An 18,271-nucleotide genomic window follows, 5' to 3' on the forward strand; every position below is an offset into this window, starting at 1 on the left:
CTGCTTCAACCACACACCCTGACCCTTCAGCAACCCCAGATGTGCTCCCCAACCGATCAGGAAGGCATCAGCGACAACAGATCTTGTTGGCAGGGGTTGGATAAAGGGAGCACCTTGACATACAGTTTCCAGAAGGGTCTACCAATGCAAAGAGTCCAGGCAAAGTCAAGGGATATGGACCAATCTGTCCAAGGGGTGAAGAGTCGGATAGTACACCGTCCTGACACATATTTGAAGGGGGCAAAGAAGCAATCTTACAAACTGGACCACCTGCGTGCAAGTGCACATGTGGCCCAAGAGCCTCAAGCTCATCCAAACTGTCATGGAAGGCTGAGACAGCAGACTGAGACAAAAGGTGGTGAATCGCCTGAAAAGGGTTGGTCGGCAAAATGCTCTCAAACTTTTAGAGTCTATGAAGTCTTAAATGAACTCAATTTTCTGAGTGGGAACTGAAGTTAACTTTCTGATGTTTAGGATGACATCCTGACAGTGGAGTAAGCAGAGTGTAGTATGTACATGAGAAAGAGCTTCCTCTCTGGACTTGGCCCTCAGCAGCCAGTCATCCAGACACAAAGATATACATTTTCTTCTTCTTCTTGATATGCGCCCATCACCACAACCATATACTTGGTAAAAACCCTGAGGGCAGAAGAGACAGAGTGGAAGGACCATGTACTGAAAATGGAGCTCCACCATAACAAACCAGAGGTATTTTCAGTGGCTTGGCAAAATTGCCATATGAAAATAGGTGTTCTGGAGGTCCAGTGCACCAAACCAGTCATTTTGAGATAATGCAGGGAAGATAATTGATAGGTGACCATTCGGAACCTCAGGTACCTGATATATTTGTTGAAGTTGCAAAGGTCAAGAAAGGGTCTTATCCCTCCTTTGGATTTGGAAACCAGGAAGTACCAGAAATAAAGCCCTTTACCCTTTAGTACTTTACTTTTCCTCCATCACTCCCCAAACCAGCAGAGATTGGACCTGCTTAAGGAGCAGTATATCATGAGAAGGGTCCCTGAAGAGGGACGGGGAGGGAGGGAAGGGAGAAGTGGAGAGGAACTGGACAACATAGCCCAATCTGGAGGTGTTTAGGATTCAGCTGTCAGTTGTTATTGAGCCCCAAAACATCAAAAATGTCAGCCAACCTGTCCCTAACAGAAACTGGGTAAAGGGAGTGATGGTGGTACCATTGCTTTGGACAAAGGAGTCAAAATGGGTGTTTGGGGAGCTTTAGGCAAGAGCATGTCACCTGACCAAACCCAAGACCCAAATGCCTCCTCCTCTGCAATCTATGCCTCTTCCCAGGGTAGACCTGCTGTCTCTGGGGAGGAAAAAAGAGTGCTCAAAAGTGTGTTGCAGATGATGTTGCTGTAAACATATAGTTCAACTTTTAACTTTCCAAAACAGAAAGTTCACTACTTTGTTTCTGCTGTATATATTTTTAAGACTCTGACAGGGATTATTCATCATTATTCTTCATTGTTTAATCAAAATGATTTCAAATTAACTTTATGCCTTTGTCTATGAACAAAGTGGACAACAACAACAACAAAAAGACAGCTCTTATGTATTGCTCACACTGTGGCAAAACTCCCACTGATTTCAGTAGGAACCAGGATTTTATCTTAAGCCCTCTTCTTAACCCTGCTCTGGCAGTAAAAAAAAGTGTCCTTAAAATGGTTATAAATATAATTTATGCCCACAAGACCACGGTGGTGTAAAGTTGCATTAGTGTAAACGAGCATCAGGCCTCATAATGTTCATCACTGATAAAACACTCTCCATGGCATGCTCCCTTCATCCTGGCTCACTAAGCCTCTACTATCTTCTCATTCAAATTCCCCCGAAAGCTCTCATTTCTGGGGCATTACCTAAAAGAAACAGTTAACTCTTCCCCATCCCTCAAAAGACACAAGAACTGAGGCATCAACATGTGCAGATGACAAAAATTAGGTTGTTGTGATAGTATTCGATTCACATAAAATAAGAGCCAGGTATTTTTTTCAAGTTTAAATTAGTGGCCACGTACTCTGGCCCCAACCTTGTTCCCTGTTAAATCAATTATAATACTCCATTGTCATCAGTGGTACTGGATCCATATCTAACTCTGTGTCCAAAATAAGTATTCAGTTTTAGAAAATGCTGATAGACCAGGAAAGTAGCCACTAAAAACAAGGATTTAAAATCACCCTTCATTGCTCCCTGTGTGTAAGAGAGGCATCAGAGTATAAATTATTAATACTATGGATACAAATTAAGGAAGTGATTTATGGCTGAAAGACCCCAAGAGATACACCTGATATTGAAAATTCATACAAAGAACATATAATCATTGAATTATCTAAATGCAACAGAAACTATGTACTGTACTAGGAGTATGTGTCATATCTATTACACAACAGCTACTGTAGCCCATCATCATGAGTTGACATGAATCACAGCAACAGCCAGTAATTCTAAAGCTACCAGCACACTCTGAGCTCTCTGGACATTGGTTAGTTGGACAGTAAAAAAAAGACCAGCAGTGATAAAGTATCTTTTACATATGTGATTAATGCATTGATGGTCAGTCTTCCAGGATGTAATTGCTTTAAAAGACAAGGGATTGCAGGAAATGGGTGGTTTACTTTCTCCCTGATTTCTTTCATGTTTGAGGAAAATAGATCGGTTCACATATTTACTGTTTTATGCTTCAGATCTACTTAGCACTAGACTTTGTTGTTTCAAGGTATGCACAATCTGAATGAGGGCAGACTACTCATGGCAAGAGAGTTGTTATTTTTGTTTTTGTGGGAAGGGAGCTAGATAAACTTTTCTGAGCCCGAGTCAATTGTTAAAACAAAACAAACAACCTGTTACAGTTTTAGGCCCTGATCCTGCAAGCCTGTATATGAGCAGCACTGTTGAAGCCAAGGGTAGGGATAGGGTGCTTACTATCTACTTATAATTAAATATCAATGTCACCTCAAAGGCAAATGCAAACACTTAAAAGTCCTGCTCCCATTGAAGTCAATGGCAAAATTACTATAGATTTCAGTGGTGCAGGACTGGTTTCATATGTAAATCTTTGAATACTGAGAGTTGTATTAATCATTGAATATCAGAGTTGGAAGGGACCTCAGAAGGTCATCTAATCCAATGTGCTGCTCAAAGCAGGACCAATCCCAACTCCCAAATGGCCCCTGCAATAATTGAACTCACAACTCTGGGTTTAGCAGGCCAATGCTCAAACCACTGAGCTATCCCTCCCCATGATACTAAAGTGCTAGTAATGATCTAAAATAGGGAAAGAGGACAAATGATCAGTTCTAACTGGTCATCAACTGTCAGAAAAGTGTTCTCCTTGTCCATCATTATTGCTCAAACAGCAGATGGCTATGATACCAATATTAATAGTAGGCTACACCTAGGGAAATGTACATATGCTAGACATAGGGGGAAAAAGGTGTATAACTGTGCATAATCATAGGTTAAAATGAAACATTCTGAGAGCAAGTATGCTTTGCCTTCCCAAGAGTGCATCATATTTTACTGATAGATTTTGTGGCTTTGGGAACATAATTCTTAACTTTTGGAGTTAGAACCAAGAATTCAGAAAATATTACCATATACAGAAGAGGAACTGACATTGCTGTCTGACAGACACCAAACAATGTGGTATCAAAGGAGAGCCACACAGTTTGGTTTGCTTATAGACTTTAAAAAATTTCATAGGAATATAGGATTTGTCATGCAGGGCCAGACCAGTAGCCCACCAAATCAAATAACCCATCTCTGTTAGTGGCCAATATCAGATATTTGAGTGGAATGTACAGGAAACCCCATGGGGAACAATTATGGAACAGCCTGTCCAGAAGAGAAGTTTCTTCCTAACCGCATCAGCTACTTATGACCTGCGGTAAGATGGTTTATCTCCTTGTTGTCTCTACAAGAACTTGAATAGAACTTTGAGATAAACTGAACCATACTGAAGAAAATTGCAGGTTATCTAATTATGACAAATTTTACATGCCTACCATATTACATATGACTTTGACCATTAACCAAAAATAGCATATATGTACACTATGTATGTACAGCTAACAGCATTAACATGTCCAGTACAAGTTTGGTATGATAAAGTAAAATAAAAGATTGTGGGAAGTAAAATGTCAAATGGCAGCTTCATGGATGTTAAGATACTACACCACAAGTGCACTAATGTACTGGATTCAGTAAAATAAAGAGATTTTCATACTTGTCAAGAAGGTGATGAGGGGTGAACCTCAAAATTCAGAGGTTTAAGTTTGTTTCAGATACTATAAAACAATATTTATAAATACATACATTACATTTCATTCAACTTATTTAGCAAACCATACGAATATTACAAGCTGTGGCCCCAATCCTGCATAGAGAATCACTTGCACAGGCTTCTGAAGTGTTCATGAAATCAATGGGTCTCCACATAGGCACAAGGACCCACAGTACTCTGCAAAGATAACTTCCTCTATTATTAAACTATAACAGCTGCCATAGAAAATGGCAGCCTTTAAAGAACACACAGGAGGAAACTGCCTGTCTGAACTTCTGTGCACATAAAACTAGATTTGGGCTGGGCTCTGTGAAGTAGCTTTCTAGAGCAGAGACTATCTTCATCTGTTTGTCACTATTTTAATATAAATCTTTAATAAATAATAATATCTCAGAGTTTCAGTTGCTTTCTCATCTTTTTTTTAATACAGTTTGCTCATTCCTAACAGAAGATTTTGTATTTTAATATAATAATACAACATGATGTTTTAGATGCTCTTTAAGATGCACTGGCTGAAAGGACAGTTTAGAGAAGGAAAGACAGTAGGAAAGCAGCAGGAAGGACAATGTATCTTGTTGAAGAGATCACATACTGTAGATAGAAAAGATTGCATATGTATGATTGCACCATCACTTTCTACAATGAGTGCTACAATATGTGTTTCTATGCATTATTATAATGGTCTGGAACAGCCTTTTTTTATTTGATGAAGCATGACCCTCCTCCCAACTTTCGTTTCTGACCAAATATATTTTCAAATACATTTTCATTTGGCTATTTTGGGCCAAATTCTACGCATTTAAACTAGTGAATATCCATGAAGATACTGCAGATTTACACCAATGTAAAACAAGAGTGTAATGTGGCTCTCTGTATTTAATGATTACATTTATTTGATCATTTCATGTGGAAAGTATGTCCAGTGCTCACACGCTAGTATTTCAAATTCTCCGATTCAGAGTGCAGAATGTTTTCAGATACTGTAGGGCTAGGTCCTCAGCTGGCATAAACAGGGTAGAGCTCCGTGGAAGCAAATGGAACTACACCAAAATATATCAGGTGAGTATCTGACCCTGTGTGTTTGTGATGAGATCACAACAGATTTCTCACTTGAAAGTTACTTAAACTAGCAGCTATTGAACCACTTACGTACGAACTGTTTGTGATATAAAATGTGCTGCCCTTCAGCACATTTGATGTTCATGAACCTATGGATTAGCATATATACAAAATGTCAATAGCTGCAAATAGTGTAACATTTATCTGCTCCTACTATGAACTTTCTGGAGGTGCTGGCATGAAATAGCAAAATAGGTGACACTCTATATTTTAATTTATATGCAGATTAAATTAAAGAATTTGAACTATGTTTGTTTCTAAAACCATTATTTCAGACAGTCAGTTACCTTTCTGCTAAAATAGACTGCTTTGTTTACATTCCAAAAATCCCTCACTATTACCGCTTCTCGTTATGGACTAAGTCATTTGGATGCAGGAGGATGTCAATTTTAAGCTATTAGCGTTTGACATTGAATTCCCCTTTTGCCCACTCTGCTTCATTCATTAACTTTTGTTTGGCAGAGAGACAACATACTGATGTTTTAAAGAAAGCCAAAGTACAGTTATAGATTTCTTTTTTTCCCTAGGTCTGGATATCAGCAGGGGTTTTTTGGATACCACAGCAGCTTGTAATGTACATTTTTTTCCCAATGTCATAGTTGGTCATGCCTGAATAAATATATAGCATTGATGTTTAGTTTAATTTTTATGTCCCCTTTCTGAACTTTATCTGATCTCACTTATACTAGTGTAAATCAGAAGATCAATATAAATCAGAGTAAGAGTAACCATAATTAGGCCCTACATTTCTGTCTCTTTTCCTTTCTATAATTACACCAAATTTTCTGTTACTACAGCTGTTTCTTACAATTTCCTTTTCCATCCCTCTGCCCACTAGAACTGAAACTGCACACATTTCTTTCTTCAGTTTTAATCTGACTGAAAACCTGTCCCTTAATTTTCACCACTTGACTCAGTTTCACTGTCTGATTCTGTAACTGATTTTTCATCATTTGCTTGTGTGAAATACCTGCGTTTGTAACTAAATGGGCACAAGTAAAATAATTTCCAATACCTCGATGAGTAACAACTGCAAGTTCTTTAGTTCTTTCTATCTGCTCAGCATTTCTTGGTCTTCTTCTTGCACTTTGTATGTTTGCTTGATGAAGGGAGAGCATTTCCTTGGAAGTGGTGGGTTCCAGAATTGATTTTCTGAGATTCATAGCTTGCACTCGCTGCTCTTCGGAAAGTCTATGGTTGGTGACAGCAGTAACACTGGATACAGTAACATCAGCAGATGTGCTAGCAACAGTAATAGCACCAGTAGTAGCCGCAATATGCTCCTCTAACTCACCAGTGGAGGCAGTTTTGGTCAAACTGGAAGAACCTGTGGGACACACAGTAGCACTGGATGCTAACTTTTTCTTTTGAATTGTGTTTTTCTGAACAATTTATTAGATTAAATTTCCCTGTGTTTACCACAGCAAAGACAACTGAAATGGAGAGAGAGAGCCCATAGCACTTTAGTTTTAAACATTGCAAGTAATCAGAACATTTGTGTGTCAGTAAACACAATGTGCCTGTACTGACTATTACACACACATCATATTTGAATTTAAAATACCTTGCAAAAACTAAAGTACAGTACTTCTTGGGTTACCAACCAGGTTGGCAGCAACAGGTCCCTCATTGCCAACACACACCTGAAGGCAGCCTACCTAAAACAAAAAAAGATATAACTACATCTATATGGTGGGGAGCAACTGAACAATGCTAACTACCCTAGCAAAGCTGACACTGGCTGACAGCAGTACAACACAGCCTATGGAGGTGGCACTGGCTTTCTCATCCTACTCCAACAGCTGTGGTAGCTTGTAAACCTTTCTCAAATGTAGATTAAAAAACCTCTAAGTTCCAGTCTTTCCAGTGTTGTTTGAGTAAGGACATGAAAGACATTTCACCCCTGACAAGGACAAGGGCAGTAGAAGGTAAATGTTTTAATAAAAGAATCACTTTGCATAGCCATTTACGCTTGGTACCATACAGAACCTTTAATGAATGTGGTACACATACTCCAACACCATCACATCTTTCAGATCCCACTGCAAGATCACATATGCTAAAATATTTAAGAGAAATCAGCCAACCAATAAGTATTTGCTTGAACATCAGTTAGGAGATGATTTAATTAAACAATATTTAAACTATCTGGAAAAGTCAAATTGTACAATAGCTAAACTATGTAAGTCACATGGACTTATTTTTGTTACTCTTGTGCTTTCACCCCATGCTCTTCCATCCTCTGTTTCTCATTCTCACTTGCCACATCTTGGCACATATTTGACTGCAAGCTAGGGTTGCCAATTTTGGTCACATGACATAAAGATTAATCTTTAATTAAAAACTAAATCCTGGAGACTCCAGGACAATCCTGGAGAGTTGGCAAACCTACTACAAGTGCTTTGAGGCAGGGATCACCACTTATTTTGTGTTTTACAGCAGTGATTCTCAAAGCCGGTCCACCGCTTGTTCAGGGAAAGCCCCTGGTGGGCCAGGCCAGTTTGTTTACTTACTGAGACCACAGGGTCGGCCGATTGCGGCTCCCACTGGCAGCGGTTCACTGCTCCAGGCCAATGGGGGCTGTGGGAAGTGGTACAGGCCGAGGGATGTGCTGGTCACCCTTCCCACAGCCCCCATTGGCCTGGAATGGTGAACCATGGCCGGTGGGAGCTGTGATCGGCTGAACCTGCAGATGCGGTAAGTAAACAAACTGGCCCCGGCCCGCCAGGGGCTTTCCCTGAACAAACGGCGGACCGGCTTTGAGAACCACTGTTTTATAGCACCTAGCACAAGGGGGTGGGAGGCTACCATTTACTGGGGCTGCTAGGTGAAATTGCAATGCAAATACATAATAATAATTAAAGCCAGCGTAGAGTGAACTGTGCAGCCTTATACTACAATCTTAAGATTTAAAGGAAGCACTTTTTTTTAAAACAGAGCTTTACCAGTGGTTTGGTACAATAATTGGTAAAGGCTTCTGGATATCCTTTTCAGCTGATAACATTCCATGTTTCTATATTCACTGTCTAGCTGTGTTTCCACCAACCAGACTGAGAACCTGCCCTCTGTATCCATCTAAGTGTTCTCGTAGATACTGCATGGGGAAAGTCATCCAGCCTTTTTGTTCAGCTTTAGGGGGGAAAAGATTTACACACTACAAAACAGAATAAGAGAAACAGAATGGAATTTGGCTGTATATAACATCTTTCATACTCAAGATATATTAAATCTCTTTATAAAGTAATTTAATTTAGTAACTGTGTAGGCAAACAGAACAGCCATTATGCATTCAACAACTCACACAGTCTCTGACATTAAAATGAGTTTTATTTGCATGGGGAATGTTGTGCAGAAGACTTGGTGTTCTGCTGCTCTTTCTGAAAAATGTCACAGTAACAGGATCTGTAAGTTCCATGTGGACTGTAATTAAAACACATGCCAAGCATTATTCTTACTATAGACCAAAGGGACCTTGAGTTGGTATCTGTTCCAAAGTACAGCCCTTCTAAACAGTGCAGCAGCACTTCCCCTTGAAGTATTGCAAGACCTTGACAACACTGGGGAAAAACACGGATTTAAAAGAATGACTTTTTAGCAAAGAGGGGGAAAAATTTACTAACTGAACCAGGATGACACCAATATAAATAAAAATTACTATTTATTCTAGAAAAAAGCAGCAGGCTGGAGCCACAGTTATGAACAATTTTGAAAGATTGCACTAGTCGTGTTTTGTGACGTGATGGGACTTAAAGTGCTTTTGTGGTTAAAACACACAAACTCATTTTCTCCCTAGAGGGATGGCTTTGAACACAGTAGTGTGGCTTTTGAAGCAAACAGCCCTTTACATGATTAATTATATAACTGATCCCTGAAGCTTCTAAACTATGAACAAATATTATTTACACCAGGGGTTCTTAAACTGGGAGTCGTGACCCCTCAGGGGATCCTGTGGTTATTACATGGGGGGTTATGAGCTGTCAGCCTCCACTCCCAAACCCCGCTTTGCCTCCAGCATATATATTACTGTAAATATATAAAAAGTGTTTCTAAATTATAAGAGGAATCACACTTAGGAGCTTGCTGTGTGAAAGGGGGCACCAATACAGAAGTTTGAGAACCACTGATTTACACCATGCTGGCACCTGTGGAGAAAGAGGCAGTCTCTGCTACTACCAATATCTATTTTAAAACCAAATTTTATTAAGGGTTTGAGGCCAGTTTATATAATACTAGACATGTGGTGTTTCAAAAACTGTTACAACTTATTGAACACTCCATTTGAAAACCTTCAGTAAGCAAAATACCACTTATTTAAAGCCACTTACTTAAAGCTCCAATGGTTTGTGCACTGAAAACTGTAGCGACTGGCTACACAAAATTACCTTCAAGTAAAACCTTTGGCTTGTTGTTCTGTCACGTCAATTTACAACACAAAAATGGACTCATGCAGATGATCAGTGAAAAGTAAATGGAGCATGGGCTGAGTTAATGCAGAAGGTATCAAGACGAAGCCAGAGTTCTGTTTATGCTACCCTAGATAAACAATTTAAGTTACAATTGAGAATTTATACTACATGAATGGTTCTCTAAGCAGTATTTACTTGCAATCTGTAAAAATACAGTGCCTGGTGTGATAAAATTCCTATATATCAAATTCCTAGAAGATGTCTATACAAACCAGGGCTACCTGCAGACTGCAGAGGTATATGAGCATAACATAGTCTAGGGGCTGAAATGGAACTTTGCTTCAGACTCTGTCATAATTGAAGTCTGGTGCTCTAGCTGGTTCTAAACACAATATTCATATTTCTTTTTCTCTCTTAAGTGGTTTATCTCATAACATCTTGGCATATGTATCAGTTTTTCCTACCTCTTACTCTTTCCCACCCCTTCCCCAGGCATTGACAGACGGATGGTCATCTGACTACCTAGTCACAGAGAGCCAAAGAGAGCCATTTGGAAAATGGTAAATAATTTTCTTACATTAATTTGATGAAAAAAACCAACATGTTTGTGAAGGTTTTTTTAAAAAAAAAATTAAACAATTTTCAAAAAAGAATTTTCCATTTTTGACAGAATTATTAAAATGTTGAATGAAAATGTCAATTTTTTGTTGAAATAAGGAGAGAGACAGACATTTCAACCACCTCCACAGCCAAGCATTCACCAAACGTTTTTATATAGCCACCAACTCAACCTCATTTAGTCTATCACAGTCAAGAGCAGAGAGGGCTCAGCAGCCTGAATAGTAGCCAGTCTGTTCTCTGCAGAGGGAGAGAAAGGGAGTCTCAAACAGCAGTCCCCATGCTGGGTAATGATGGGAAAAGTGAGTCTGAAGACTGCAAAAAGCAGCCACCCCAGCTTCACTGGGCAGGATGAGAAGAAAAGGGCGCAACTGTCTGAACAAGAGTCACTTCCTGTGTGGTTTCCTTGTGTCAGAAAAGCAGGGAGAAGCCAGCAAGAACTTTATTTTAACATTATGTGTATTTTTCATATATATTTATGGCAATATCTTGCAAGAGCAATCATGCATTAATTCTCAAGTGGATTTAAATACTTTTCATTTATTTCTGAAATATTATGTGGGAAATTCTAAAATGACAGATAAGCTGTAGAACTATACAAGACAGCAACACAAAACACAGAACATTGCCCCCAAATCTTAAACTCCTAAAACTTTGGGTCCTGTAGGTATATGAAAGGCCCATGAACTTTCCAGTCTATGCAGGTGCTGAGACTGCTCCCTGCTCTGTAACCATACTTTCTCTATTTCCCCATCGGTATTAGCCCAGCAAAGTGGGGAAAGCAACTGATAGCTGGACGTAGCCCTGGAAGTAGATTCTTAATAAATGTTAGAAATAGAAATATTTACAAATGCAAATACTGGAATGTACACAGGGTTCCATTGGTGAAGTCAAAGTTGAGGAAAAAAGGAGGCATCAGAAAATACTAGCACAGTAATTATGGGCTACTTCCACTACGCAAATGTAACCATCTTGCTTGACCATCCCATTTGGAAATAAAACATTTTCTCAAAACCAAACTGTTTTATCTGATGCATACAAGAAAAGGGGCCACTTGTAATTGCTTCTGAGTAATACAAAAGAATTGGATCAGAATTCATTATGAGTTAGCCATTAGTGGCAGTGACCATAATATAACTCTTTTAACCTCATAGAGGGTTCTCCTACCAAGAGGCAGAGTTGTATAACTCAGCTTCAAAAAAGGAGATTTTTAAAAAGATAACAAGAGGAAAAAGAAGCTTCAAGGAAAAAAAGTAAGAAATTAAAATCAAAATAATCAAAGAAGAGGATGCTTAACGATATCTTATTTGACCTGATATATTTAGAATCTAAGTTATAAAAAAGAAAGGGATGAAATCTCATTAGATGTACATACTTTAAGTGAATCAATAGAACATTTATTGAACAAAGATCATTATGAAAAGAGGTATAATTTAGAGCAAAATAGCTGAGAGAGTAAATTATATGATTAAAGTGCATGAGTTTGTATAGGGAAAAAAAAAACCACAAATCAAACCAAAAAAGACCCCGACCTTTAAAAATCCTCCCCTAGTATAACTAAGAAAATGGAACACATTATTGCAAGTAAGAATAAAAAAGACAATCAACTGGCCTAAAAGTAATAAAGTTAGAAGAGAAATATACCATAGAAGTGCTATTGGCTCCTCGCACCAAGAAAGTACGGAGGGAAATGAAAAGGCAAGAGATATTGCAGAATGAAACTTAAATGAGATTGTAACAGTGCCAGCTACCACCTGAGTGCCCCAATTTTGTCCTAGGGTGACCAGATGTCCCTATTTTATAGGGACAGTCCCGATTTTTGAGTCTTTTTCTTATATAGGCGCCTATTACCCCCCCACCCCCATCCTGATTTTTCACATTTGCTGTCTAGTCACCCTATTTTGGCCAGAGGTCACTTAGTAGGCCTCCTGCCTCAATTTACCTTCTGCAGTGTTCCTTACATAAACTCTACCAGTCCAGAGTCCTGAAAACATTCCCATTTTGGGGTCTAACTTATTTATATATAATTCATAACAATACTAAATCCTGGGGCTTTTCCCCTTTACTCAGAAGAGAATCCTCTGCTTACCTTGTTCACTCTCTCACCTTCCTGCCTTTTTGCTCACTGCAGCTTGCTCCAGCCTTCTACCTCTATCACAGCTTCCTCTCATGGTTTCTGTTTCCCTTTGGCTTTTTAAAGAGTCCAGCTGCCCTCTCCCGGGCCCTACCTAGGCTGTTAATGAGGAACAAGTGGCTGGACCATGTAGAAATTACAGAGACCCATCACACCATGAATGGGGTGAATTCAAGATTGACTTTGTTTCCTGCTTACAGACTCTTACCGCCTTGCACTTTGTCTCCTAGTGGTAACTCTGCATTTGGCTTCTCACAGGCATGAGTCCATCACTAACACCACAGTCCAGTTCCCTCTTAAAGGGCCCAATCTACACTGTGACAAACATATTTGCACAAGATTTCCCTTGTGGGAAAGTCTATCTCTAGATCCTAGCCCTGGACTGACACATGTTATGTAGTGCTGTGGGAATTACAAACTCTCTGAGAGAACTGTTTGATGAGCCATGGCAGACAATAGTTCCCGCTTCACATCATCATGTGCAGGTTTGAGGAGATGCCTGAGAGCTAGAACAGGGTAATTGGTGGGCAAAGATAATAGCTTAAGAATACACAGTAGAGGACATTGGCCAAGTGATGGACTCATGCCTGTGAGAAGCCAAATGCAAAGAAATAATTTACACTTCTTAAAAATTCTCTTTCAGAGGGGAACTTATTGTTTATACAGGTTGGTGTCTGTGCCATATTTTAGGGAAATTGGTGTCATTTTAAAAATGAAATGTATCATTTATTTGTATTCCAGTAATGTTTGGAGGATTCAACTGAGTTCAGATACAGCTAGATACAGTACATACACAGTAAGAGAAAGTTCCTGCTCCAAACTGCTTGCACTTATTTAAGTGACTGATAACCTTGACAGATTAAATTGCAATAAATGTGGTTTTCATCAGTGTTCTGAATAATGTAAGCCCAAAAAAGCTGAATCACTAAAAAAGGATGCAATTTATCATTATAAGCATCTACTATACTGCAGGACTGGAGACTAGTCCATTTTTTAAAAAGGTTGAAGGGTGATGCTGGGAATTATAGATTCATGATACTTGAGAAAAGTATTTAAGAAAATGAATACAGATTTATTAACTTATCGGATCCAGCCCTGTTGTGATAATCTGGGGGTTCAAAGAGGCTGGAAAAATACTGGGGATTTCCTTGTTGTGAGAGTGTCTCCAGGTGGTGCAGAGCCAGTGTACCAATTTCAAACATTACCCATCCTGTGATACCCAGAATAGACTGCCTGTCTGGAAAGGCAGCACTCCAGTTCTTCTTGGCTGGTATAATGGTCCCCAGAGGCTATAGCTAGCCAATACACTTTACAGCAGCCCTGAATCTGCCAGGGCCAGCAGAGAACTGGTTTCATAATCAATGAGCTGCAGCTGATGTGGGGGGAGGGATAGCTCAGTGGTTTGAGCATTGGCCTGCTAAATCCAGGGTTGTGAATTCAATCCTTGAGAGGGCCACTTAGGGATCTGGGACAAAAATCAGTACTTGGTCCTGCTAGTGAAGGCAGGGGGCTGGACTTGATGACCTTTCAGGGTCCTCCCTTCCAGTGATAGGAGATAGGTATATCTCCAATTATTAAATGTCTCTGTGGTTCCCTCACCTCCTTCCTCTAAACTGTGCTCAGTGGACACAGCTGAATCTAGCACAGAGCTTTAATGCACCTAGATGAGTATAATGATAGAGACAACCAACACATCATTCTCTAATGGTAAATCATGGCACCACAATCTATTGCAATGCCTTAAAACACTCAACAAAATTGAGGATAAGGAAAACAGTGGATATAATTTCTTTATGCTCTCAAAAAACTTCCAATAAATTCCTTTACAAGTGGTTATTAAAGAAAATTTGTAACGTCAGAATGACATAAAGAGGTAATTCTGGATTACAGACTGGTTAAATCTAAAGAATCATAATGAATGGCCAAGTGTCATCACTAAAAGAGCAGTGTTCTTATGAGATCAGTGCTAGCATTGGTGCTGTTCTATATATTTATTAAAGACCTAGAAGACAATAGTTAATTGGTAAAACTTGCTGACAACACAAGTTGTTTAGATTAGTCAGAAGACAGTAGGGAGGATTGTGAGAAAGTTCAGAGGACCTAACAAAAAGCTAGGTAATTGCATAGCATGATAGCAAATGAAATTCATCATCGACAAATGCGCTATGGAAGCTGCAATTTAAATTAATTAAATATTGATGGGCTCTGAAATTATAGTAAACAATCAGGTAAAAAGAGATCTATGGAGACTATAAATTTGTCTTAGTTTGCAGAAGCAAACACAGGGGAAAATATTAGGGTGAGAGAATAATAAAGAAAATAATATAATGCAATTATGGTGCTTGCTCTTTAAAAGACTCCACTGCTCTGACAGAGGGTTCCCTATTCTTAAAATGGGGAATTCTGGGAGAATTGGTAAGCTAGTATAAACTAGTATATACTAGTATAAATATTTAACGTGCACCCACGGTATATGGTATGTCCAATGGGTGAGGCTGAGGTGCACCGAGCTCCAGGAATCTCCCAGGCCCTTGCAACAGCCCCCATGGAGTAATTACAAAAAACCCAGGTTAGAGCAGCCAGTTTAGACCACTTGATTTTAATTATTTTAAATAGAACATAGAAATTGAGATGGGTCCAAGGAAGGTCAAACTGATCATAGGACTGTGGTGTTAAGTGGTGGGCAGTGTAGTGGAGTTCTGAATTCCAAGAGAATAAGATTAAGATTTTTCAGTTTAGAGAGGATAAACAAATGAGACTATTATAAAGGGACTATAGAATAATGAATGGCATAGAAAAAAAGCAAAGGGACGTATGGATTTTCTCTTTCCTATAATAAAAACAAGAGGGCAATAAATATAAAATGAACAAAAGGAATGCTTTAGTGCAACATATAATAACTTGTGGAACCCATTCTTGCAGGATATTATTTAGGAAAATATGTTAGCAGGATTTAGAAAGGATAAGTCCTTATGAAAAACAATAGCATCTACTAAGCTACAATAGCAAAGGTAAAATTATAAAGGTATCAAGTCTTCTGTTTTAGGACATACAAACCATCAATGAGGGTCAAGAAAAATCTCCCAATGGAATTCTATTCACAATGCAACAGGGGTATAAAGAAAGTGCTACACATTTTTTGAAATTGACAGGATGCTGGAAGAGGTATAGTATATTCCATTATGGCAGGACTATTTACTGAAAAAAAAACTATTTTAAAGTAATATTGTAGAATAATCATTAAAGTGAATTATAAATGTTTAATTATTAGTAGTCACAGTAAAACCTAATTGAATTCATCCAATCAGGAAACAAAATTATACCATATGATGTATGTGTCCAGACACACTAGCCTCAGCAATGCCTGGACATTTTTTTAGAAAATAATGTACTTATACGATTCTATAATCTTCACATATAGAATTATCAAATATATCAGAGCAAATGATTCACATAACAGGATATGTATAAAATTTCACTTTTCAGTGAGTGTTCCATTTTTCCAGTGCTCTTTCTGGCCCACAAGAGAATACAGCTTACTAATAAAGGAAAGCACTTCATATGACAAGAGTTGAATACCAATATATTTCTTAATGAACTCAGTGATAACATATTGCCTTTAGCTAGTTAGTGCTGAATTTATTTCAGAATGAATAAGTGAGGGCCACCTTTTGAGGGAATAAATATATTGTTTGTAAGGGAAAACACTTCTGAGTTATTTCTGTTCAGATTAAATATGATACAGTCTTATTTATCAATTAATTTTTAGCAAGGAAAATGTTAGGCAGCACTATAAAGTTATGTGGAAGAATTGGTGAAATTTAATAAAAAGATCTATCCTAAGTGAGATGCAGAGAACTCTCTAGGAGACCAATGCCATTATGAAGCTATTCAGGACCTATTCTGAAATGTACCTAAGACTGTAAGAAAAGAGGTCATTTCTGCAAATTTAATAGATGCCATCAGCATCGAGTAGGTAACAGGTAGGCTGTTAAGCTATAAAGCATACCTCTTTTGTGCAAGGCACAATGGCTCTGGCTCAGCAGGAGCTGCTATGCTAGTAAGCTCCAGTGAACCATTAGTCAAATAATTTCAGATAACCTGTAGACATTTGACTGAGTATATATTAATCCTTAATGTATTTAGAAAGGAGTGACGCACAGGGAATCTGTTGGGCTGGATTCTGCATTTTATAGAGAAACATCTTGGGCTGTGATGGGAGAACACACATTGAAATTTGTCCAAAATCATGTGATGTCCAAGATTTTCAGAAGCAACTAGTGATTTCAGGTAACAATTTTTGGATGTTTTACTGAGGCACCTTAAAAGACACCTGATTTTCAGTCGGGTGGAGTACTCAGCACCTTCTGAAAATCAGGTCCCTTTAAGCAAGTTGGGTGCTGAAAATTTGAGGCAAACATAATCACCAGTCATTTTTAAAAATGTTGCCCTGCTGTTGAGAAAAAAACCTTGGCTGTATCCTCTGTGTACAATACTGAATTGCTTTGCTCTTTAGATAAAGCCATTTAGAAGTCTTTGTGCAGAAACGGAATATAATGTAAAGCTCCTGTGTTTACTCTCCAGTCTTACTTTTTCTTTAAGAAATAACTCACTTTTCAAGTCCAGCAAGAGCTGTTTACCATGACAGTTATACTCTTGCAAATCAATTATGTAGTTCATCAATTCAACTGATATTCTAGAGGAACTGAAAATTGATAGCAAAAAGCCTCTTTATGAGGAATGAGTAAAGAGTCATTATCTATGTAAACCAGCAATCCAAGGATAACATTTATATCCCCTTTTTAAAATAAGGGTTTAGTTTACATATTTGTAGACAGATGTATTTGGAAAGGGTTACTATACTGAACATGGGGAAGAGGCAAGCAGAGAAATTACCTGAAATCAAATAAGTAGTCTGCTTCACATTTACTACAGCCTTAATGTAAACTTAGGGTTGCCAAGTGTACACTTTTTGACTGGAACGCTCAGTCAAAAAGGGACCCTGGTGACTCTGGTCGGCACCACCAACTTGGCCCTTAGAAGTCTGGTCAGCGGCACAGCGCTGTGTGGGGGACTATTGCAGGCTGCCTACCTGCCTGGCTCCACGCAGCTCATGGAAGCAGCTACCACATCCCTTCGGCCCCTAGGTGCATGAGTGGCCGGGGAGGCACCATGTGTTGCCCCCATCCGAGTGCCAGCTCCGCAGCTCCCATTGGCCAGGAACCACGACCAATGGGAGCCTCGGAGGCAGGGCCTGTGGGTGCAAGGGCAGCATATGGAGACTCCCTGGTTGCCCATGCACCATGGGGGCCACAGGGACCCAGCAACTGCTTCCTGTGAGCCACAATAAGTGACGTCAGGACCTCACACCCCAAACTTTCCTCCCACACCCCAACCCCCTGCCCCAGCCTGAAGTGGGGTGGGGCTGGGGATGAGGGGCTCAGGGCTGGGGCAGAGGGTTGGAGTGCAGGAGTGTGACGGCTCTGGTTGGGGGTGTGGGCTCTGGGGTGGGGATGAAGGCATTGGGGTACAGGAGGGTGCTCCAAGACTATGGCAGGGAAAGAGGACTCTCTCCAGCTCTCTCTCCCCGCAGCAGCATCTGGGCTGGGGCTGCAGGATATGTGCCCCTCCCATAGCCCCCACAGGTCCAGCCAGGGCTAGGTTTGGGGCGGGGTGCCCTGTGTCAGGGCCGGGCCA

At 39.5% G+C, this 18,271-nt stretch overlaps 1 protein-coding gene across 2 annotated transcripts in view; it reads right to left on the bottom strand.

Moving 5' to 3' along the window:
* CSMD3 (CUB and Sushi multiple domains 3) overlaps window positions 1-18,271 on the bottom strand; it is a 1,158,685-nt gene that overhangs the window by 752,386 nt on the left and 388,028 nt on the right. Inside the window, exon 7 of one of the 2 annotated variants that reach the window (XM_039525140.1) lies at window positions 6,432-6,743. The exons of the other annotated variant lie outside the window; for it this stretch is intronic. Within the exon in view, the coding sequence (XP_039381074.1) occupies window positions 6,432-6,743 (312 nt within the window). The remainder of the gene's footprint in view (window positions 1-6,431; window positions 6,744-18,271) is intronic. 2 annotated transcript variants of the gene reach the window in all.

The sequence above is a fragment of the Mauremys reevesii genome, linkage group 2, assembly GCF_016161935.1.
Source record: "Mauremys reevesii isolate NIE-2019 linkage group 2, ASM1616193v1, whole genome shotgun sequence".
NCBI classification, from domain to species: domain Eukaryota; kingdom Metazoa; phylum Chordata; order Testudines; family Geoemydidae; genus Mauremys; species Mauremys reevesii.